This window comes from Cyprinodon tularosa, unplaced genomic scaffold (genome assembly GCF_016077235.1).
Source record: "Cyprinodon tularosa strain WSP-4 unplaced genomic scaffold, ASM1607723v1 ctg467, whole genome shotgun sequence".
Classification (NCBI taxonomy): Eukaryota; Metazoa; Chordata; class Actinopteri; order Cyprinodontiformes; family Cyprinodontidae; genus Cyprinodon; species Cyprinodon tularosa.
In genome coordinates this window covers 744196-769973 of record NW_024039193.1, presented here as the reverse complement: position 1 = coordinate 769973, position 25778 = coordinate 744196, and the positions used below count along the sequence as shown (strand labels likewise).

At 36.7% G+C, this 25778-nt stretch overlaps 2 protein-coding genes across 2 annotated transcripts; both read right to left on the bottom strand.

Moving 5' to 3' along the window:
• Positions 1-22416, bottom strand: LOC119794063 (alpha-tectorin-like). The gene is made up of 19 exons (XM_038301411.1): positions 22265-22416; positions 21281-21362; positions 18936-19033; positions 17251-17478; positions 17078-17161; positions 15718-15823; positions 15508-15637; positions 13506-13749; positions 12628-12784; positions 9530-9617; positions 7688-7750; positions 7362-7564; positions 6753-6890; positions 4289-4476; positions 3511-3665; positions 2823-3068; positions 2572-2734; positions 2358-2450; positions 1-1479 (listed from the first exon to the last, which is right to left on the bottom strand). The coding sequence occupies exons 2-18, from the start codon at positions 21324-21326 to the stop codon at positions 2358-2360; spliced, it is 2430 nt and encodes an 809-aa protein (XP_038157339.1). The 5' UTR covers positions 21327-21362; positions 22265-22416; the 3' UTR covers positions 1-1479.
• Positions 22417-23677: 1261 nt separating this feature from the next.
• LOC119794085 (trace amine-associated receptor 13c-like) lies at positions 23678-25656 on the bottom strand. Its single transcript, XM_038301438.1, has 2 exons — positions 25466-25656; positions 23678-25356 (listed from the first exon to the last, which is right to left on the bottom strand). The coding sequence occupies exons 1-2, from the start codon at positions 25636-25638 to the stop codon at positions 24546-24548; spliced, it is 984 nt and encodes a 327-aa protein (XP_038157366.1). The 5' UTR covers positions 25639-25656; the 3' UTR covers positions 23678-24545.
• Between the last annotated feature and the right edge of the window lie 122 nt (positions 25657-25778).

The following is a 25778-nucleotide window of genomic DNA, read 5'->3' as shown; positions in this document are numbered from 1 at the left end:
ATTGTTTTAAATTTATTCTACATAATAAAACTAGAACACAAGGAACAAAGTAAAGAACAACAGAACCAAGACCATGACATATAGTATGACGTATATATATAGTATGTGAAATAATCCTAAACATTTTAGATTTTGTTTTATTGAATAAAACAAATTAAACCAAAGCATTTTTTATTTAATTGGGTTATAATTAAAACATTTGGTTTTCATGTACAAACATCAATTAATCATTGATGCACAATTGCTTTGGAAAATTGTAAAATTCAAGAATAATGGAAGTTTCTAAATAATTTCAAGAAGCCTTTGTGATGAGAATAAAATGAAGCTCTCTCAGCGCTGTGTAAGAAAATACTGGGTATGGCCCAAAGAGTGCAGTCTGCATGGTGAAGTGCTGATGTAGAAAGACTATTGTTTAGGACTGTTTATGTGCTGAGAGCGGAGGGTCATTTCACAACTAAAATGGGCAATAAATTGAACCATTAGCCATAAAATAAGAAAAAAAAAAACAGAACAGCCTTATTGAGCTAGGACATGAAAAATTGTTTTGGAACAACATTCTTGCAAGAAGTGGCTTAAAACACTAACAAGAAGACAAAGGAGTGGCTAAGGAAAAAGTCAAATACAGTCTTAAATTACAAAACTAGTCTCCAAACTTCCGTTTGTTGAGGAAGTGAAATATTGTCTACCAAAATAATTTGAAGTTTCTATAAATAAAAAAGACCTGAGCTCCTTCTGATATCTTGTTAGACTGTTAAATTTGTGATATTCACAAAGAGATTCACCCCAAACAGTATAATTTAACAATTCCCAATCGAGAACCATGTCCTCAGACTGAGATTAGATTAATTTTCTCTTTGTGGATATGGAAAGAATCAAGATAATGAGTTATCCACTCAAATGCGCTATGGCATATTCCTAGATCAGATGAAAATCAAAAATAAAGTTCCTTTAATCATGTCTTGACAGCTGTCTGTAACAACACTAGAAATTAAAACAGGAAGTAGCCCTGGCAGAATCCAATTTAGACTGTGAAAGATCTCAATTTTGTTTCAGGATTAAGAACTTGGTTCTTTCTGCAGATAATAAATGAATAGCCTTTCAACATATATTTTTTGAAAACTATCTGGTGCCCCATGCTTAAACTTGGAAAGACAGGATTGTGGGCCTAAGCTGAACAGGTATTGCTGGACCTCTAAAGCAAATCCAAGACATGGAAAATGAGCCAGGAGAAGTTTTATGATCTTTTACAGCCTTTGTTGTTTTGCTACACTGAGTACTATGCATTCTTACCATAATTTTGTAAAACCATCCCACCACCAGACCATATAAGATACTCCCCAAAGGTTACTATTTACTTAATAGGATAAAGGGTCTGTCCCAGATTCCTGCATAGAGTCAGTATTGACAACTGGAAGAAGAACTCTTCTTCATATCGGATCCCAACTGATTAATGCCACCGCCATGGATTTCCATGGAATCCTAAAAAGATAGGCAAATGTTAGCTGCAGCTGTTCCAGTTTCTTTTTTTGGTTTGTTTGTTTGTTTGTTTGTTTATAATATGACAGATAAAAAAAAAAGAGATGGATTAAACTGGATTGAAAAGTAAATTTCTCCATGTATCAGATGAAGTAAAATTAAGGATTTATTATGTATTTCAATGAAAGACAGGGAGTAGGACTAGTAGGCCAGTGAGTGGGACTTTTCTGTCGATATATTCATGTCCAAACAATAATTAAATAGAATAGAATAGAACAGACATTTGTTCTGGGAATCAAATTAGACGTAGACATAAGATATTAGATGTAGTATATATATTAAAATGATTAACCAATGGAAATATAATAACAAATGGATTTAACATTCTGCAGTGTATACCTTTTTTTACCTATAAGTGCTTTTTAATCTCTTTTTTAACCTAAAATTTATACTTGAAGAAACAAAAAATAATCTATCAGAAAACCCAGTTACTTTTAATGGTGGTAACAAAATAGATTTATTATTTGCAAACAACTAAAGACCCTGATAAATTTGAACCAAGAAAAATTAGAAAAATGAAAGTCAAGACAAAACATCGTTTCCCTCTCCAGAAGTGGCTAAAGGTTCAACAGAAACCATTTTAGGTTAACGATGAGTCTTTCTTCACGTTCTTCACAAACTCCCAACAGGCTGAGTTTTTGTCTCTGTGACCACCCACACAGTGGCACACCTGGCCTCAAGATACCTGCTTGCTGCCTTTGGAGTTCCACAAACCAGCCATTAGAACTCTTTAGTTTCCATTAGAGACTTTAGAAGTATGTCATTTTTTTTCAGATCCTTTTTTATAACCTGAGAAAAGCCTGAAATAGGGATACCCTTACCTAATATGTCCATACCACTGAGATGAAGGTTGGGTTTTCATCCTCATATTTTGGCCTTGCAGATCTGCGGCCTCTTACGATCTGATTGCACCTCTATAGAATCATTTATTGAAGATTGGCAATAAATACAAAGGTTTAATAGAAAATAGGAGAACCTGTTTTACTCAGAAGGTATCTAATGTTTTAAGTGAAAATACTAATGACGAAGACATACCTGGATGCAACTGTCTGCTTGCTTGACACACAGCTCTACTTGGCAGTGCAAGTAAACATTGCCATTACCTCCTGTGAACTGGAAGCTATTAAAAGAGAAAGAGTTGGATGTTCCAAGCCCATTTCCTTCCACCTGCACGGTTGGATCTTTGGGATTAGGGCAGCTGCACAAAAACATTAAACCAAAATGTTAGAGAGAGTAAGAATTACATAGACAGCTTTTAGTTCTGTGAGGATTACTGTATGTTTCACCCATTGATAATAAGGTCGTATCTCAGGCCTCTAGTTGGGGATGGCTGATCTGTTGCCCAGCAGGAGTCGGTTACGATGGCTATCATGTCCTCATCAAGTCCAAATGTCTTCAGTTCTACCCAGAGTCGTTGGTTCAGGTCAACTGTTGTGTCATAATCAATGGGTTTTGTGCGGTCACGGCTGGTGTAGGCCTCCATGGTCAGATTATAATTCCATTCACCAGAAGAAATATGTTGGATAACAGAGCTAGAAGGCAGACACAGGTTCATTCGGTAAATTGTTTTGTTTTCACTGAAAACAAAAAAAGACTCATAAACCTTCTGAAAAAAGTTTAAACTTCTTGGGTGAATGATGCACATACATACACACACACACGCACACACACACTCGTTTTGACTCCCATTTACTTCCATTGATTTTTAGTCAACCCTAAACTTAACCATTACCAATGCATACCTCACCTTAACCCTAACCCAATTGACCCTTAGTCCTAAACCTAATCATTAGCAAAATTGCTTGTAAGGACCAGCAAAATGTCCTCACTTTGCAACAACTGGTCCTCAATTTGATGGTGAAATTGGAAAAATTGGTCCTCACTCTGAGGGCTAGACATGTGCACACACACACACACACACACACACACACACACACACACACACACACACACACACACACACACGCTACATACTTGTGTCTAAATCTGATGCCCAGAGTCTTAACATCTGGGTTGTTGTAATGACAGGAGAAGTCCATATGCACCATGTCATGACGGCTAATCATCCCAAACATAGAGATGTTCTGTGTCATGATGGAATTCTTGTAGATAATTTGGCTGTTGTTTGCCTGCACATGAACATAGAAAATATTAATGCTTGTATTATTGTACCTGTAGGATAAAAGGTTTCAAAACTGCTTTGTTTATGGATAAAAAGCATGAAGCCATAATCTTCTACTTATCTTAAATAACTACTGATAACGGATTAGAACTAATTTTCCAAACTGTTTTTCTGAAAAATTTATTTAGTTTCTTATCATTTAAAATCTGAAAAAAAGAAAAAAAAATCTATCTTGATTCATCAAGGTTTTTTTTTGCATTTACTGTCCTGAGTCTAAAAATAGAGCCAACATTATTTGTTGTTTGAATAAATTGTTTGCTTCTTTGGAAACATTTCTTTTCTATTTAAATTTCACATCTTTCTTTGGTTCTACCATATGTCATTCAAATACAAATAAAGAAAACCTTGATATGATAATTTTTTTCCTATTGCCAACCCATCATATGTAAACCCATGAGTTCATGTTTTTTCAATGTAAAAGCTAATTTATGCCAAGAATGGATGTTGACTGCTTCTACTCTCTATTTTCTTTGCTAGGTACTGCATTTGGCACAAATTACAATCTTAGGTCAGAAGTTGTCCAATTTTCTTTTGAACCCTTTGAAATGTATTTCCTAAAAGGATACTTACCTGAACCACTGTACCGCAGGTGTTCCCACTGTTGAATCTGAATGTCACCATATTTGTCAGGTTATCCAATTCACCTCTACAGGACTGGTCATTCAGATGTAAGACAGAGTAGTCAATGCCTTTATCCTCTAGCAGACAGTTTGCCAGAGTTACTGTGGCAGATTTGTCTCCACAGACAATTGGCTCACCTAAACATTAGAACATCAGTGGGTACTTAGGATTAGTTAACCAGTGAAATGCTTATTTAGAGTGTTAGACTTCTCTCATATGTAAAACAATAAGACAAGTTAATTGACTCTAAATATGTGGTCAGAGGAGAGCTTTTGCTAGATGTTATATTTTTACAAGAACATTTCTTGACCAGAAGCTCATTCTGTACAAAACATTAGTAACAATTACTGTAAGAATGGAATAGTTGGAAAAACAACTAATCTAGTTGGTTAAACCGATTTTGGTTCAATTAACCAATATATGTTCAGAAACTGACCAAGCAGTCGGTTTGTGATCAACCAATTTAATTTGTTATGCAAACAACCAAGAAAAAAGGTAACTGATACTTTACTTTTCTGACTTCTCTGACTGTCATCTGTAGTCAAGTGTATTGTGTAATGGTTATGAACTTTGAGAATGTTTATGGTGATGTGTACATGTGCAGCATGCAAATCGTGGCTTGAACTAGAACCGTGGCTTAAAGATCAGATGTCAATGACAAGACAAGAGCGACTCCCCCCCTTACGTCACATCCCTGTGACTGAGATTATTTAAGCAGCCGACTCCCACCCTACGCTCTCTTGCCTGGAGCTCTCTGGCCTCTCGTAGCCTCAGCGGTTTTCAGCTGAGGCTACATACGTGGCCACTAAATCCCCTCTGAAGAAGAGTCTCTGTTCGTTGGCCAAATCAGACTACATTTTGCCTACATTCACAAAGAGCTGAATGTAGTTTTTTGTCTTTCCTGCGTTTTAAACCAGATTCATAGCAGAGTTTCATGAACCTGTCTGCTGAAGCAGATGAGAAAACTCTCCATTTGCATTCTACCATGGAACAGCCTGGCTCAATTGCAGTGTTGCCGTGCCACACTGGTTCTGCCACTGTCCTGAACTGTGAAACCTCCAGACGTGATCCATTGATTTGGCTACTGTTTGGAGCTGTGCTACTGCCGTCTGAGCCGATGGTACAAAGCTATATGCTGCTTTAAGGTGTTGCCCGTGCTAAGGCTGCTGTAAGTGACAAATTTAAGCCCTGCAAAGTTTCCTTCTGTTTTTTTGCATCAGAATAACCCAAATCTCTCCTAGAGAACGAGACAGACTTCCTCCCCCTTTTTCCAAGTCGGACCAAACGGAACCAAACCTCCTCCATTACATTGAGCCAACAAGTAAAACTTTTTTCCCCTGTTTCTTCTGATGGTTAATAAATACTCTGCTTGGGCAAGAGATGGGTAGAATAGCTATTTTAGATGTTGTTGTTTTATGTGAGAGAAGCTTTGAGATTCATCTGCTGATGAAGTAAGAGTTTTGAACTGAATGTAAATGCTCACATAGCCTGCCTTAATGATCCATCCTGTGTTACTGCCTGCTTAATTTTTAGGAAATTGGTTGGACCCGCTAGCATCGTTAGCTCTAAGCTACCTCAGCTATCGGCCATATGGTAGCAGCCATTTTTATGAGTCATCTAACCCAGCCCAAACCACCGGGCCGCGGACCGGTACCGGTCCGTCGGTCATTTGGTACCGGGCCTCACAGAATAATTTATCGACGATCAGAGTCTGAGTGATGTTTTATTTTGAAAAATATTTTTAAAATGCGGTATTCTCTCCCAATTACATCAGTCGGTGCATCTATGTTAATTCAGACTCATCCTATCTATAACATCCTATCTTTGTGAAGCGGGATTTTCTGCAGTTACAGTGACCAAAACAAAGCTACTGAGCAGACTGGACATCACTAGCACCCTTCATGTGTCATTGTCTCCAATTGCGCCTCGATGGGACCGGCTTGTTTCATTTTTATGCTGTTTGTATTTGATTTTATGTCAGTCGTATAATTTTACTTGATCGTATTTACCCTGGATTTGAATATGATCAAGTAAAGAACGGTCCACCCCCCACCCCCATCCCTTTTTTTTTTAAATAAAGAAAAGTTACTTGAAAGTTACTTAAAATGATTGTGTGTTAGTACAAAAGACAAGAGATTTTAACATACTGCTCCCTAGTGGATACATTTAGCTAATTAACCTCAGTGAGATTATTTTTGTGCCACTGATCATCTTTGACATCGATCTCTCAACCTAAGCTGTGAGATGTATGAGGGATTTCCTATAAACAGCCTCTCTCTGTGACCTCACCAAATGTTTTAACCATATTCCTTTTTCAGAAAAAAAAGGTCCCTATTTATTAATAATGTACTTTTTCTTTAAATCCTAGATTACTTTCAGATGTTATTGGTAATATACATCAGTGCTCACTTACCAAAGGAGTTTGTTGATTTGTACTTGGAAGCATAAAGGGCCCTACAATGACAGCGAGGCTGCCTGCTTGAGCTGTCCACACCACAGAATTCATGAGCGCTGCAGATCATATCCTGACAGTCAGCTTGAGGAGCGAGAGCTGCAAAACCAAAATCATGGCAAAAAACAGAACATTTATTTTTTCAGAAATAGACGTCAAGCATGAAATAATGTCCTTAAGGGATATGATTGGCCACCTTGCAGGTCCGACAACAACATTGTAAGATTATACTGCAGACAAACAGCAGCGGTCGGTTTATAAAATAATGAGCCAGCTTCTGTCATCTAGGGTAATGATTATTCCCTTAAAACTTTGGTGTGCATATATTTGTGATGATCTACATTAACTATGCACCAAGATTTAAATCTAAAAGTACACCACCAACATGCATAGATATAAATGCCACTCCAAAAAATTGATTCCATTAACAAAAGCAAAGTTTATAATATAAAAATAATCTGAGCAAAAGTCACATGTATATACTAGCCAAAAAGTGAAAAGCTCAAAATTTAAAGGTAACTTCAATGTATATAATCCAGAGTATTAAAAAGAAAAAAACAACAGCCTTACAGCAACTTGTATATGTTGTCCAATCCTCAATTGTTACATTGCTTTGGTGTTTGCAGACCTCAGCGTAATCCTTTAGAAACTGGCATTGAAGACCATCCTCTGCAGGATATCTGCACAAAGTTTGTGTGCAGGCCTGAATGAAGGGCTCCGGCTTGACATATGAGTTACAGGCAGTGAAAGGACCCTCTTCAAGGAGCTTACACCTGTTCCAGCAATTCAAATAATATAACACAACAATTTTCAGAAAGGAATAGTAGTAAGGTAAGTAAGTACTGTAGTAAAGGGGTCTAGTTCCAAAAGTTGGAATGAACTAGATTTATATTCACCATTTTGCAGTGCTGTTGCAGCTGATTGTACCGTCAGCATCATCTTCATATTGCGTCTCACAGCTTGAACAGCAATAAGAAGATTCATATTAGACAGTTACTTTTGTAATGAAGACAGTGGTTATATGGCAGCAAGTGTGTCACAATACTGAGCAGATGAATTTTAGCTAAATCGTGTTATCAATCCAGTCATGTCAGAGCAACTGAGCTCCATCATGAACTCCTACCACGTTAAACAACTATTCATCTGACTTGACTGGAGTCTTATTTGCAAAACCATCTTTATCATTAGAATATTCATATGACCTCAGCAGGATATTACAGTATCCATAGGAGGGCTGGTATCATCAAAATACAACAGTTGGTTTGTTGCGTATGTTAGACCAACAAAGTTGGTTAACCAATGAGCAAGTAGTTTTTATTGTTGGGAGAGTACAAATTGATCGCAAAAAAAAATTATTTATCACTCAAAATTACTTCAAAATCCCTGACATTCGATGAAAACGACCCAGAAGCGTTGCCGGCGCCATTTTTGTTGTTTTGTACACATTTTCACGTGATTTAAAAAAGCCGGGTGATTTTCCACCAGATGGCGTGATTTTTGTCCACCTAGCGGTAATTTTGATGAAGTTACCAAAACGACAAATGGCTGCATTTATTTTGTCAGGGAAAACTAATCCTGAGTCAGTTAAAAGTCAGATTAGATTTTTAACATTACAATTTATATTTTTCCAAGCACACAACAGTTTAAAGCAAAGTTTAGTTTGAAAAGAATGTGCAGGAAGGATTAAAAAAAGCATGTTAACACGGTAATGTAGGCTTGAGTTCATTATCTGACGCATGCATATACACACCAGGAACCTGGAAACTTAAAAAATACTGAATTACAAAAAAACAAATTTTTTTTATTGATATACATACAAAAAATGAATATCAGAAACTATATTTATCAAACATTATAATGGGCAAGTAAAAATTGTTTCTGGGCAAATTAAATGTGAAAGCCACTTGCACGAAATCCTTAACGTCAACCCCTGTGCAATGTTATCATAATAGTGACAGAATTCTGTGGTCCTTGGGGGAGGGTTGTAACATTTTTGTTGTTAAAAAGGACATCTTATTAATGTTTAGGGCCGTGAGTAAAATCAGCTGCCTGAGTTTATAAATGAAAGCGCAGCTGTGCGGCAGAGAAACAATCGTTCACTACAAAAGGCAAAGCTGTTGATTTTGGAAAACGATTGTGGCAAAGAAGGATGTTTGTTGATTAACTTTTTCGAAAGTTAAGAGATCTGTGTGATGGTTTACATGTTTCCTTTATTTTTGAGCACTGTATATAACATTATATGGAAACTCTGGATAGTCTAAATATATGTGTATATATCTATTGATAGATTATATGTTTATCACAGTAAAATGGATGTGGTGTTCACTGATATGAATATCAATAATAACATAAAAATGTAATTGTGCATGTATTTGAGTTGTAATGTGTTTATTCAAATGTGTGCATATATGTACATTTCCACTATACACCAATAAACCTATTTATTGAAAGAGATTTTTCATGGTTTGATTGTGTTTTCAAATATATATAAAAACATCATGTGTAGTAAGGGATAGGAACTGCTAATATACTGCTTCCCACTCGTTTTTTGGGCTCAGTACAGTTATTGAAGCAGTATAAATATTTTTCTTTTGGGACTTTTAAGTTGTATTTGTTATACATTTTCCCTTTATTTTCTTTTCCATTCATTCAAAATTAAATTTCAATTATTTATTTGTTCAAAAAAATTCTCTATATGATAAGAGTAATCCTATAGATATCCTGAAATGAGTTCTTACCCAGTTTCACTGTAGTCAGACAGCTTTTGCTGGCTTAGATCTGAGCTTGAATTACCACATAAACCCTGCACAGGTACTTCACTTGATCCTAGAAAGAAGGAAAGAGATCAGAGTAAGCAGCAGAGGTGGCTTGTCAATAAAGGGCACAGCCCCACCCAACCAATGTCCTTTAGAAAGACATAAAAAACCAAATATATTGATATAAATATATTGTGTTGTTTTAATTTAATCAGATTTGTGACCATTTCTGCCCTAGGGCGCAAAAATTGACTCTCGTTAAAAGTATACATGCCCAGTAGCTTTTGCAGTACAGAAGTATAGGACGAGGTGGCAGAAACTATCATTACAGTCGTAGTGCAGGTGATTAACAGGTCAAGTCATGGAAATAAAATCCCTTAAAGTAAAATTACCAAGAAAAGCTGGAGGTGAAACCATTTGGACCTTATCAGTCGAACAAAAGCATTCCAAAAATCAGCGTTCGAAAAGACAGATGGTTCATTTATTTTTTTTTCTAGAACCTGGTTAAGCTACAAGGCTTGGCTACAAGGCTTGGCTAAATGCATGCAGAGAGGCTAATGCTGTATCCTGCTTTCCCTGCCTCCTTTTTCAAACTCTGACCCATCATGGATAAAGACAGGTAGGACTGAATTAAAACACTTTTTAGAAAAGGCAAAGAAGCATGAACAATCTTGGGTTAACATGTAAAATAATATAATATAGTGTACTTTTTCTAGATGTTTGTTAACTTGCATAGTTACTCTTAGATAAACACATTCTTAGAAAATACATAGTTTTTATATATTAAAAAATATAAAGCTGACTAATGGATTCTCCATTAATAAACTGGTACATAATTTTTTAAGTCTGTGCCACCGTATTGGACCATGCAAAACACAGATTTGCCTTCACAGAGCCTCAGAAGGGCAAGATTTATGCACAAAAAATTACCGTATTTTCACGACTATTATGCGCATATAAACTTCTTTTTTTCCCCTCAAAATGTGCGGTGCGCCCTATGTGTGTTGTTACTGCGGACGTTGTTGAGACCACCATGAGAACGTTAAAGGGGGAAGTGTGGGCGTGGATTGTGTATCAAAGAACAGGTATGTGCTTAATGCAGAACTCCTCATCTCCTCATTGAGGAGATGATGAAAGAGTGGCTGAGGGAGGTGAATGTAAGGAGACCAGGTGGTTTTTTCCACGCATCGCCATAGCTGTTAATCTGTGACTCCATGCGTGCCCATCTCACAGCCGATGTGAAAAACATGGTGAAACAAATGAACGCTGTGCTTGCTGTTATTCCAGGAGGTCTGACAAAGGAACTTCAACCGCTCGACATCGGTGTGAACCGGCCATTCAAAGTAATGCTACGTTCACACCGGAAGCAGCAAGAGCAGCAAAATTGCGTCTGCTGCTTCATTTTTGCTGCTTGTACCAGTTAGTTCTGACGCGCGGCTGAAGCATCTTTGCTGCTCTCGCTGCGCGGTGCAAAAGTGTTTCTGACGCGCATTGGGCGGAGCTACTCTATCCTTTCTTTGCCTTGCAGCTATATTTGCTGTGATCAGTGGGAATAAAGTAGTTTTAATATGTTTTTAAGAGAGAAAGTCCACCTGAAAACTTAATAATTGCAGTCAGTTCATCCAGATTACAATCCCACCTTCCAATATTTTTTCTGTCGGAGCCGCTCAGACCCCCACATACCAGCGGTGCACTGTCAGTAGGATCCCATTCAACAGCAGCCTCTGGCCGGGTCGCCTCCTCCCGGTTGACCGCAGCAGCTGGTAGGTGTTTTTTATCTAAATAATCTAAACTGCAGGCACCAGGATAATAAAAGCGAACATATTCTGCCGGCAGATTTCTGCATTTTAAGTTAATTTATGCGTCAATAAACTGTTTCAGAGGAGTGATCACAGTGCTCTGTGTCATCAGAGCGATGTGTCTGTCTCACGGCCAGCTCCCAGGTTTGATTAATACTTTGTAATAAATACATGAATAAAGCACAAACATACTCAGTTTTGCTCCCGCTCTATTTTTAAATACGCAGTCGAGGTATTTAAACATAGTAGAGGATATGTAATGGTATATAAAACCTGCGCCCTATAGTCTGGTGCACCTTATGTGTGTGTTAAATAATGGCACACATAACTGAGACTAGTACGTGGCGCCTTATGGTCGTGAAAATACGGTATGTTTGAAATTTTCCAGTGACCATCTTGGTGATCAAGAGGTGGAATGGTAGAAGGTCATGTATTTTTTTTCCAGCTTTTTTATTTATTTTTTTATTGTCATTACACTGTCACAAGTACAGTGCAATGAAATGAACTCTCTGTATTTAACCCATCCCCAGGGGATGCAGTGGGCCGCCATTGTGCGGTGCCTGGGGATCAGTGTGGTCTTTGCTCAGGAACCCAGAGTGGAGGCTGATGGGATTTAACTGGGTATTTGCAACCTTCTCAGAGCACAAGCTCACTGCTCTAACCACTAGGCCAACACTCCCCGCTAGTAGTATGATGTGACAGCAATTTAGGGTTTTGGTCTATTCTCAACTCAGCGCATTTGAAGGAAGATGGATGAGTACAACACAAGAACATTGTCTCAAATGTAAGCCATGGATGTGGAAACATGATGGGGATGGATGGGGCCATATATCATAAAAGCCAAGAAACCTATGTGATCTGGAGAAGATCTGTATGGAGGAGTAGTTCAAAACTCCTATTGCAGTGTGCAAACTTCTTCAAGGACTAAAGGAAATGACTGGCATCTATAATTGCACACAATTGTGTCTGTACCTAATATTTTGTTAAGTTTGAATAATGTATGAATATTTGGATCCGGGAGGAAAATAAAAATGAATTACTTGAATAACAGACAATGTGATTTTTCTGGATTGTTTTGCAATTTCATCACTCATAGTTAAATATAATCTATAATAAAAATGAAGGTCTTCTACTTAGTTTGGGAGTGGGAAAACTGCAAAATTGCCAGGAATACCTGTCCTATCCAATGTAAATGTAAATACTGTGCATTTCTGGATGTTCACTTAAGACAAGACTGCAAAAAAACCATAAACAAATCAGCATTCAGCCATTAAAACTAACCTGATAGGTAAATTATTGCAGTGTTGCCATCAAACACAACAGACACTGTGTGGTTGGAGTCTTGGAACGTTGCAGTCACACCCATTTCACCTTTGGAGAGCTCCACACTGTGGACTATCTGCGGTTTTGCACCAACTGTCAGGAATTCACCATTTACCTTTAATGGATGAGAGAAAGAAAGGACAGAACATCATATACCCACCATATCACATTAAACTCTGTTAGGTTATTGTCTCATTCGGTTGCTTGCTTCTACAAATACATGCTAAGCATTTTTATAAAATGCTTGTTGATATATTTTTTCAATTATTTATTCCTTCTTCTTCCCTGATTCTACAACATTTGCTGTACCACAGAACACTGAATTCCCATGTATGAATGACCTTTAATTAAAAAAATGTGAAATGATTTCGCTGTCTGTTTATCATTTATAAATAAAGTTTTATTTCTCTCTTTTGCTCCCTGAATGAGATACATATTGTCTATTAAATAAGCAAACATTATCAATGATTTTAAAATGTCATTGTCCCAGAAATCAGTTTTTTCATGTGAAAACATCAATCTATGTTGAGCCTCAGTTAAACATGCTGAACAATCATGATTGTGTTTTTTTTTTTTTAAACCACAAAGCCCTGCTGGCAGTCTGAAATGTTGTTCCTTGTGTAAATATTTACCCCTCGTGTAACGTACTTGGAAACAAAGGTAAAGAAACCATAGTAGACTGCTAATGTGGCTAATACTACAGCCACATGAATAGGCACAAGTCAAATTCTTGGCATAAGGGGAAAAAACGGGGTATGAAATTACTTTTTTTCTATCCTAAAACATTCAGAAGGACTGTTGTAATATGCCAGGTTATGGCTCCTTTAATGTATCACCTTCACTCTGCTGCCTTGCTCGAGGGATATTTCAGCACCATTCTTGTTTAGCTGCAAAATGACACGGTTGAGAAAACTCAAATCTTTGCGTCGTTTTTCTGTGAACATTCCCAGCACATGGAGGCCAGGTAGGGATGAAGACTTCAGGAGTGAGTAGCTGCAGCGGTCAGGGACTGAGTGAAGGGCGCTAGTGAAGCCTATGACAGTTGATCCAGTCACAGTGCACACAGGTTTCAGGGCACAGCTAAAGGTGACAAAAAAAGACATCAGTGAGACTCAGAAGATTCTTCCTCCCTACAGTTAAATATACAGAATACAGAATGTATAGTTATATTGTAAATAGGTATAGAGTCTGTATATTTATCTAATTTGGCTTCATCATCAGCACCAATTCAAATTCCTTGTAAGTGCAAACCTACTTGTGAGTAAACTTGATTCTGATTCTATTAACATCTACAGTAACTCATTTAAAAATAAAATTATAAAGAATTTTAGCCGATAAAATCAAAGAGCTCTGCGTAATTGGAAACTCCTGATACTGTTCCCAGGCAATCTTCAGCATCTAGGAAAGAAGCACAGCCCTCTGCAGGTGAATATGAGAAGAGCAATCTAGATGCTTCTCTGCCAAATGCTGAAACATCCCCAGCACGCTTCTCCCGGCCCCCTCCAGCTTCCACACCTTCTGCAGCATCGTCTGTAGCTGCTAAACCTGCAAATGGCACCACTGCTGCTTCAACCATGTCAGCCTCCTCAGTCCAGGGGGCTACCACCCTCACAGCATCGTCATCATTGTCCTCTTCCTCCCCTGAGCCAGGAGAAGCGAGTGCTTCAGGAGCTGGAGGCAGTAGAAGCAGCACCACAACAACTACTGCTTACCTTATCAAGGCTGCACATTAAAAAATTAAATTGTCTGGAGAGCTGTTCTAAACAAAGTTTCTTTTTGTTTACACTTGTGTATACAAAATGACAAAATAAATCTGTCTAAGTCCGACATTAACGCACGTTAATTGCGCATCAAAACAAATGCACCGTTCGCTTGTGTTCTTTATTTCTTCTGTGCCAACAATACAAAGAAATGAACTAAGTCATGTGGACATGCACTGCTGCTGCAGTTCCTGTTTAGACCAAAGGAATATTAAAGCATTTTGAAAATGTTCTACATGTAAAATGTTATGTTGTTGAGATGACTGCAAAGCCCAGTTATTGTAAATTCGTTTGATTTATTTATTATTCTGTGAGTAACTTCATTTTATTTGAATTAAGTCTGAATTTCATAACGGAATGTGCACTTTATTTTAACAGTACATCTTTATTTTTGTCCTACGTTTGAGAAAAAACTTAAGTTTACGGAGTACTTTGAAGTACTGTTTACTGTTCTTTAGTTTTATATATATTTTTTTATTTTTGAGTAATTATTTGCCAGAATTTAAACCAGGATATTTTTATTCTATTTTCTTAAAAGTGCTTGAAAAATAATGATAATAAAAGAACTTTTTGTATAAGCATGTTTTTTTTTACATTATTGTACATTTGCATTCTTAAAATGCCCAAATAAAATAAAAAAATAAAATCTGCGATTAATTTGCGATTAATCTCGAGTTAACTGTCGATATTATGTGATTAATCACGATTAAAATTTTTCCCCGCACTCCGGGCTCCACAGAGAAAAGCTGGGACACGATCAGGAGACAGGAGACAAACACAAACACCCTCACTTCACATTGGCCACTGAGAGCAGGGACATGAACCATGGCTTTAACTAAAACTCAAACAAACAATTATGAAAAAACCAACAAGAATAGCTAACACAAATAACTACGAATAACAATCTGGCCCCAATAGCTGGGCTGAACAGTATAAAAAGCAGCAGGAGCAGGTAGATAAGATCAGTGATCATTAGAGAGCGGAAAGGGTATGGCAATGAAGTGAGTAATTATATCAGCTACCCTGGCTGTGATCCTGACACATTTTAAGTTGTATTTCTCTTTCTTTGGATATTTACCGGCCATCTGCTCGGCAGTGCTCCATTGGACGACAGTAACTCACAGCTGTTGCAACTCCGCTCACATCACAAGTTACAGTGGAACAGATACTTCGGTCGATCACCGTTGTGTTTGTGATATAAACCCGTGCTGAGAATACAAAAAGAAAAAAATAACACTATTTCAAAATCCTAAGACAATGTTCCTTTTGTTTTGTTTTTTAATCTCACCTGAAAGCCTGCATCCACTCACTTCGGTGATAACACCAGCATTTGTTTCAGAGGTGTTGAAAGTCTGTTTTAACACGGTGAGTCCATTGACCTGGGCATCTGCCACCTAACAGAAAAGGTCCAACTTAATATAAACATTGTGTTTTTCTTCTTTTGTAAGAACCTTTAGCCTTGACTGATGTTATTACTCACTTGCATAATCAAAAAATTAAAGTCTATGGGCCGGATCTATCAAAGGTTTGCGTGTATAAAAACGTGAGCTATTTCACTGCGCACGCTAAATAATGTACAAACTGATCTATCAACAGCGTGCTAAAAGGATTTGGTCTTTAAAACGTGCTAAATAGCGCCTCTTATCCATTTAGTACTTTTTCTGCAATGAATATGCAATATGGGGCGTTTACAATACCAGATATCACAAAACTCCTTGCAACATTGCACTTTTTTGCCACTGGGTCATTCCAGCGTACGGTTGCAGCGAGAGCTGGGATCTCCCAATCTAGTTTTTCAGAAGTGCTGTCCGACATTCTAAATGCCATGTCGCCCTGACGCCCTACCGGAGAACCCAGACCACCCCCCTGCGCCTGTGGAGCAACATGCCAATGCTGCGGGGATGCGTACGCGCAGTAATCTCATCCACAGTCACTTCTTGTGAGCCATTTGGTATGTGCATTTTTGTACAGGCCAATACAAAACACCTGTTTTTTGTTTTTTTTTACTGCAGTGAAGTAGAAATTCAGCCACATACCACCTTAGGGAATAAAGGTTGCCAAAGTTTATATATATATATATATTTATATATATATATATATATATATATATATATATATATATATATATATATATATATCTATATATATATATATATAGATATATATATATATCTATATATATATAGATATATATATATATATATATATATATTTTTTTTTTTGGAGGGGGTGGGGGTGTCACTGTAAGATTTAAATTTCTTAATGCACTAGTTTGTACAAACTACAAACTACTTTGCCGAAAACCACAAAACGTGCAAAACCATCATTTAAATAGGGCGTCTCCAACAGTTTTGCATCTGCCACCAGTTACGCAATCACTCTTGTTAAATCACCCGCAAACCATGGTTCAGCCCCTCGCGCAAAATTCCAGTTTGCGAGCACAAATTACTGCACGCAAAATTGGATCTTGATAAATCCGGCCCTAAGAGTACTACCAGCACTATTGGCTGGTAAACAAGGCCATCAATTACTTAATTACTAACTTACTTACTTACTTTCTTTCTTTATAAAAAAAAAACTATGAAAACATATTGATGTGTAGTTTTCCTGCAGTTTTCCTATTTTCATAATAAAATAATAAAACATACCAGATTGGCGTCACTGTATCTAAATAAAGTCTTGATTCCCAGGATTGATTGTGCTCCAAAGTTTCCAAGTTCAATCTGCTGAATCTATTGACAAGTAATTAATTATTTTAGTTTAATTTACTGTCCTACTTTCAAGCTTACATTTGGCAGTTATATACATTAAGGCGACTCACCACATAATGCTCACTATCCTTCAGTGGAAGCACATTCACACAATTTCCAGCATATTTAAGGTTTGGCAGAAGCTTGTGAACTCCAGATCCCGTGGGAATTTCTTTCCTGAGCATGAACAGGTTGCCTCTGTCCGCTGTTCCACCAGATATCAAAATGCAGTCATTCTGAATCCCCGGTCTGTATGAACCCCTAAAGCAAACTGAAAATCTGTTTGTATTGAAGTTCACCTATTCAGCAGACAGAAAAAAAAGATTAACTTGTTAGACTACAAAATTTATTTCAACCATTCAATTTAATTATTAAAACCATTTATACATAAAACTTCAGCAATTATTGTATCAATCAAAGTATAAGGATATATTGATTATTTAATTTCATTATTGTTTTTTTTATAAATGTATTAGTTATCATTTGAAACGATGTTAATAGTCAAAAATGTGTTTTATCACACTCTCCTATAACTTGTCTTGATCGCTAACCTAAAAACTATTGAAATAAATCATGGTTTATTGTTTCCAACAAGTAGCAACTCTTATTTTTCATAGGAAAGCTGCGCTTACAAAAAAATAAAAAATATATATATATATTTTATACATATAACCTTTTTTAATAGGCCATGTGACATTTGCGGTTCTAAAAGAGCTTAATTTACTTGAGTGAAGGCAAAATATGAAGCCAAGGTGGAAGTTCAACTGAAGAAACTAACTGACTTGGCCTGATCATCAGAGGCTCTCTGCCTCAGACCCAAACCAATCACCTTTGAACCGCACCTCCACAAAGCCTAATCAGCATCCAGAGTTCATCTTAAAAAGTATTCAAATCCACTGCTACCCAGCACAGTTAACACAGTGCTAGCACTGTCTTATTTAGAATTAGATGACCCCAGATGCAATCCACCTCGAGCCCCTTCTCCACCATCATAGCTAAGCTTCATCTTTCTTTTCCATGGTGCTTCTTCAGCCTCATCCCTATCTGAGCCTAATTCCTCCCGAACTCTTACTGGATTTCCCGCCACATTTCAATCACCATTTTGAGCCTGGTTTTGCCAGAGGTTTCTTCTAAAAAGGGAGTTTTTCCTCTCCACTGTTGCTTCATGCTTGCTCATCATGGACAGCTTCATGCAAACCTGTGTTTTTCCGAGCTGGGCATCTATCTTCCGGGTCTAGAGGGAGGCACTAGTATCAGCTCACAAAGTCTGCTGGATCTCACCAATTGAGCTCAAGCAGATTGTCTCGCCAACCAGCAGTCTATGGACTGAACCAACTTCATATATCTACACCACCAGTTTCAGACCTGGGAGGAAACATCCCTGTTCTCATACACCTGCTTAAGCATATTAAAGTAAAATTCAGCACTAATGTTTCCTGCCCGAGTTCCAAAGTCATAAAGTAATTGTATCAATAAAATTCTTGTAATTGTCTTTTTCTTTGCCCTGCGATGGACTGGCGACCTGTCCAGGGTGTACCCCGCCTCTCGCCCATTGACTGCTGGAGATAGGCACCAGCACCCTTCGTGACCCCAGAAGCGTGCTAGATAAGCGTGCTAGAAAATGGATGGATGGATGCATGAATTGTCTTTTTCTTTCCATAAGAGTGTTTCAGATTGAACTTGCTTTTGGATTGTAAAGTTTGCAGATGTCTGGTCTACCTCTCAGTCATCATATGAAAAACTGATCACTACTCACAAATGCTGTCTCATATTTTTGGCCGTAGTAGGTAATCGGACAGGAAGAGATATCCATTTCTGCAGAACTGATAAAATCCTGGCCTGTCCATGCTGCAACTGATAAAACAGAGAAAGAAACAATTTACACAACATCCATGTTCCCTTTAGGTGATGCAGAAAGAACATTAAGTAATTATTTTGTTTATTTGGGTTATCTATGAATGGCAAATTCATAACACAACGTCTCAAGGCACAAAGTCGTTTTGATAGAAAAAAAGACAGCATATGAGTCAATTATGCACATTTTCAATGTATTCTTATTGTTAAGATTTGCAGTTGATATAAACCTAGTTTCTAATTACTTTGTAGAAGGTTAGATAGTATCTATCTATCCTTCTATCTAAGGAAACCCAACATATCGCATCAGAACATTGACTTGCAGCATTAACTCTTCCTGGATGAGAATGTAGTAACACACGACAGCTTCTACCATTATTTCATTTATTTTGATGCAGTCACTCAATGTGAAGAAGGCCTTTAAAAAAAGTGGAGAGGAAAACTCTTTTAAGAGCAATAAATCTATGTAGTTACATACATTACACAGAAAACATAAAAAAGCAACAAAGAAGCATACAGTAAATCCACAAGAGTTTTCTATGAGGGAGAAAAGTAAGTTAATTACAGATTGAGCTCATTTTGAGCTTGTTATTAAGTATTGCCGCAAAGTCACATTGCAAGTGACTGTCCATGCTCATATTCATCCAGGAGGACTAAATTCTGCTGTCAATATAAACTGAGTTTCCTTAGACAGAAAACTGTTTACAGGATTTGATTAAACTGTTAGATGGAATGAGCTGTTGTGTGCTGTTATTTGGATCTATTTTAATCAACATTTTTTATTTTATTTTAGTGGCTTTAACTAGGAGCTAAAGAGCTCTGAACCCCTATTAAAGACATAAAAGATTAAAGGGAGAATGGCAAGTTATGAATAAAACAAACAAACACTGACAATGAAGTAAATGTTGACATACTGTAAGAAAAAAAAAGCTAATTTGGAAAATAGTAGGAGACTGTAGCCCAGTATAGGGCAAAAGACTAAAGCAGTATAACAACAGAGATAGCTCAGGATAATCAGAGCCACTCTAACTAAAAACTTTATCAAAATGGACATCTCAAAGCCTTAAAAGTACACAGGATGTCTGCATCACATACTAAAACTGGTAGTTGGTTCAACAGGAGAGGAAAACTGAAAATAATTTTTTTTCCCTCCAATTCTACTTTTAGATACTCTGGAACCACTAATAAACCTGCAGATAAAAAGCAAAGAGCTCTGTTATGAGCAGGAGAAACTTTACATTATATAAAAATTAGTACGATTATTAAGGGCTTTATATGTGGGAAGAATACTTTTTTATTCTGTTTTGGATTTAACAGGAAGCTAATGAAGGCACTCTAAAATAGTTTGTTGTCCAGCCTTTAAGTATGGAGTTGGATTTTAGCATCATTCCTGGATAATTCTAATTAAGCATTATTCCAGACGTAAAAGAATAAAATTGTCGAAACCTTTTTGATATGGTGTTTAAATGACAATGAATCAAAAATAATAACAAGCTTTTTAATTTGTTTTTATTCATATTAAGTTACTTCATCAACAGGTTCTTCTTCAAAGCCTGTCACTAAACATAATAGAAATCTAGGATTATTATATTGTTCTTTCTTAAAAGAGGAAAAGCATTCAGATCAAGTGAATAGTCTTTTTATACAACAGTAAGCTTTTTTTTTCTTTTTTCTTTTTTTAAGAAGAAGCAGAGCTGTTTTTATACATTACCACTTATTTTGTTTTGTTTTTTGTCTTTTAAAAATGTAGGTTAAGTTGTAAGGTGTGGAACGGAACCAAAAGTGGAAACAGGCAGACCAGTGCATAGATGTAATGTTTTGTTTCCCAGCAGTTTGTCACGGTATGGCAAGAAAAGCATATTCACCCATGACGAGTAAATAAAACAAAAACCTACCTAAATGGAAACAGTATTATTAATTAGGTGGCTGAAGCATGACTAGAACTTAACAAACATACGTGCACGTAAAATATGGTCAAAGCAAACTAGAATCTAAAAAAACAAGTAGTCAAATGAAAACCAAAAGCAAATATCTCAAAATCACGACATCAGTGATGCCAACCAATGATATCTGCAAATACCAGGTTACACATTTTACAACAATCCTGTTTATGGACGTGTAAAAAAATCTAACAATAAGTGTACAACAAAACATTAGCTTTTTGAAATATGTTTTTTTTTAATATTTGCATTAGGAAGAGATACAGACACACTCAGGGGAACATTTTGCATTATAAAACCGTCTCACCTGGCAGGACGCTGAATCCTATCAAGCATAGTCTGAAGACGAACATGTCTACGGATCTTAAACTCAGACACAGTCACCACACCTGTAAATTAACATAAAAAATGTACCTTAGATACCTTCAACCTTCTCAGATTTATTCGGATTTCAAGTGAAAGGCCAAAACAATTGTGATTGCGAATTATCATTATAATATTTTGTGCAGCCTTTATTTGTATTCAGTCACCTGTGTATAGATTTAAGATAATTTTTTTGCAACTGCTCCAAGCCTTTCCGGTTATTTCGCCACCATCACTTCATTTTTAAAAACTGAAACTATTGCCCTCGTTTCTTAGCTTGTATTTGTATGTATGCAGAGCATCTTTAAACAGCAAGTTTAAATGAATCCCATACATTCTGGTAAATTTCATTTGCTATTCTATCACATGATTATGCTTTTGACCAGGATTAAATGCAGCTCTATCGTTTAATGTAAATACTATCACTTGTGCAAAAATGTTTCCAGGGTAAGAATATAAAGCAAAGAACGGATATTTTGCAATTTTGTGATTATTGGATTTTGCAGGGACACAGCTACAAGTTGCAGATAAAGGTAAAAAGTTACTAATAATAAATTATTGCACAAGATTTGTTTTTCTTTCTGCTTTTTGTAACAAGTTTTGCCTGTTTGTTTTTCATTTTGAGCATTAATAATCTATGTCTAAGATGAAGTGAATACAAGTAACACTTATACAGAGGAAAACATAACTTAGAAGATGATCAAGGCATCTTTCTATAAAAACATAAAAATGTACATTTTATTTTGAATTGTAATTGCTCAGGAAGGATGCAATACAAACAGCCCAGATTCAGCTTATTGCCTTTATTGAATAGTTCAATAAAACTGGGTTAAAGCTATATTTTGGTTAATCAGAAAAATAAAGAGTATATTAAATAAGTACAGCTAAATGTATTGGCAGAATTTGAACATTTTTGTCAATTTCTCACCTTGTGGTGACAGAGTAGAAGAGCGCCTTAGTGTCTGATGGGAAACCTGTCCAGATTCTCAGTGAGTTATCTGCATGTCTTTCCTTACAGTGTGAAGAAGACACAACACTGAACCTGCTTGTATATACATGCACAAACTTGTTTACGTGTGACAGGGCGAAGGCTTCTTTTCCTTTCATCACATGGCATTTTGTCTTCTCAAACTGGCTTTTGGAAGGAAACATTCCGCTTTCAAAACACTGCAATTAGCAGACACCTTTAAAAGAGGGGGGGGATTATGCGTGACAATGTTCGTTGACAATTTAACAATGACTCATTGTGTGCAAAGGTATGATGATTGTCTACTTTTAGCTGGATTAGCAGAAAGTTATGCGTGGTTTGAAAATAGTTTTTGAACTTGCATTTTGTGATGAGGTGTAGCAAGCAGTAAGGAATGTGTTTTTGGATTGTTAGGGATTCAGAAAATGTTCTAACTGTGAGAATATTAAATTGTCATAAAGTCTATAAAGGTACAGAGCACCCCATTCTAATTGTCTAGCAATAGCAATTATGTCACATTGTGGTCCAAAGAAAATAGCACTACAAGTATCTTCAAAGCTTTAGGCAAAGCTTGAGAGATGAGTAATCTGGAATGGCGCCAAACAGACAGTTTTTCACCTGGTGTAAAGAAGGATAAATAGCTCAGGCTTAGTTAAATATTTCATGCAGAGCATCAAGAAAGCTTAAGTGGTAACAAAGCAAAACAAATATGAAATGTGTTAGTCAAACATGAAACAGGGTCATGTACAGTGATGCAGTTACCAGCTTCTATGAGTGTTTTTTGTGTGTGCAAAGCTACTTTGTGGCCCATTTCACTTTAATGTGCATTGAAAGTGGTAAGATCTCTTTGTTTGACTAAAGTTAATAAATGTGATCATATTAATAGACACCTTATTGTAACTTTTGTTTGAACTCAAATGCACAGGATATCATCTTAGATCACTTAAAGGTTTTATTTTGTACTGATTTACTGATTATGCTTTCAGAAGTTCTATACACATAAACGTCATTATTTAGGACTTATTATTTTTTCCAGGTTGCAGTACATATACAATTATAGGGACAATTATAAACAGCAATTGGATGCTCCTGCTTAAGTCCACAAAAGATTTAAACTGGTGCATCAGAAACAAGTTATTCAGACAGTGGTCTGATAACATATGTGAGTCCCTAATGATGTCTTTTGAATTTTGCTTTGGACAGTAATGAGCTTAGGAAAAACTGAATACAATTTGAATACTGTCTATTTAGATAAAAGATCTCTTCTCGTTAAACCATTGGCTATCTGTGATCAACCACATTTTTCGCTTCAATTTCACCAGCCAGACAACAGACTTTAGGCTTAAAAACAAAAATTTTAATGAAAAACTCTGAACAACAGCTGAACCAGAGCAGTCCTCACTTCCATTCAAGGGACATTTTCTTAATTCAATAACATCAGAAGTACTGGTCAGAAATGTAACCATGGGAAGTTTAAGGCCAAAACTGCTACTACCATGTTAGTAATAAAAAAAAGGCTGTCTGACATCTTGCATAAAATATCTGAAAGGGTCTTTAAGAACTTTGGGTGAATATTCTCGAAACGTGACAGAAAGCAGTTTTAGTTTTTGTGGTAATTGTGGTCTGGAACTGCTTTGTTGCTTCAGGAACTTGACATCATGCTGCAATTTTTCAAACCATGTTAGTATTATTACTACATTTCTTTAACAGGTTTGGTTGGTTCTTCTGGGTCATTGCCCTGTTTGAAAATACCTACTGAACATAAGTACACTGGGAAAAGTGTACTTATGGAAGATTCTACCTTATGTTGGAAAATAGTAAAACATTGTAAAGTATTTTTCATCCAAAAGTGCCATGGGCTTGCCTTCTAATCACATTAACAACAATACTATTTCATACATGTGTGGAAATAAAAAGGTCAGTACAGATAACAATCACTGTGTCCTCATTGAAACAAAAATGATTATAATGGTAAAAATATCATTCTCTCATAGCATTCTATTCATAAAACATGTTACACCATATTTAAATCCCTGCACCAAGTCTTTTAAAGGAAATATTTGTAATATTGAAACATTTTTTATTTATTTGCTATTAGTTGAAGTTGCAACATCAGTTAATTATCATGCATTTAGTTCAGAAAAGCAGTTGAAAAATAAGTTAAAACAGATCAAAATGAAAATTAGAGTGACGCGTCAAATAAACAGAATACATCCAGATTTCATCACAGACACCTTGCTTTCTACACTAAGTTGGACTCAGAGGAGCCAGGCTTCAGTATCTGCAGGGTAAAAATTAGTCTGATAGATTTCCTAAACCAGGGATAAAATATTATATAAATTATTGGATTTAGACAGGAGTTTAGATAAAACAGAAAAAAGGCAAATGATAAAACATTTAGTTCAGTGCCCTCACTTGTTAGTGAGAGAAAAAAATATGGACAGATGCATATTAAAAATGTACATGCAACAACCCCAAGAGTCCTTGCTGATTTCAGCTCAGATTTCTTAAGGTTAACTTTCACTGTACTCTGGAGAGAAATGGCTGTAACATGAGAGCGCATGGCACGAGCCTGAGACACAGCCACCACAAATACTCTCACATACAGAATAATGATGACAGTGACAGGACCAATGAAAAAAAACAAAATATCTATTAAGCCAGCAACTTGATCAAACACAGCTACACACTCTCCATAGCATGAATTGAATCTGCCTGGTTGTTCCAGATTCCCTTTGAAGACTATAAAGACACAGACGGTAGAAAACATCCAACATAATGAAACGCAAACACACACTCTTTTTTGAGTGACTGTTGTGGGGTACTGAAAAGGGTTGCAAACAGCGACATAACAGTCAACTGATATAAGCACCATGTTCTCTACTGATGCAGATGTAATAATATAATCAATGATGTAATAAATAATACACATAAGGTCACCAAGATACCAGCAGCCATCAATAAGGAGAATCTGAAAGATGATTAGGAAGCCTACAAAGAAATCTGAAACCGCCAAGGAGAGGAGGAGGATGTTGGTGGGTGTGTGAAGCTGCCTGGAAAAAAACAACAATATATGTGCATTAAAAAGTTATTCTGTGACAAAAAGTTGTCTAAAAAAAATCCATCCGTCTCAACTCTCAATACCTTTAAAGATCTACTTACTTAAAATGGGCGATGGAGATGATGACCAGTAAGTTAAGAGTCACTGTGAGCCAAGACAAAGAAGACAGTGAAAAGTATATGAGCATGGATGTCGAATGAGGACGTAGGATCCTCCTGCAGGAGAAGTTGATGAGCTGAGGAAAGCAGAGTTCAACCTCCTCAAGGCTTTGCATGATCAGATAGGATGAGACCACAAGCCAAAGAGTTCTGATACCAATTTGCCTGAAACTCTTTCTTTATCCTCTTCATTTTCTCCCCTTGAAATTATGCAAAGGAGGAACCCAAGTAACCAACACATGGGATCTGACACAGA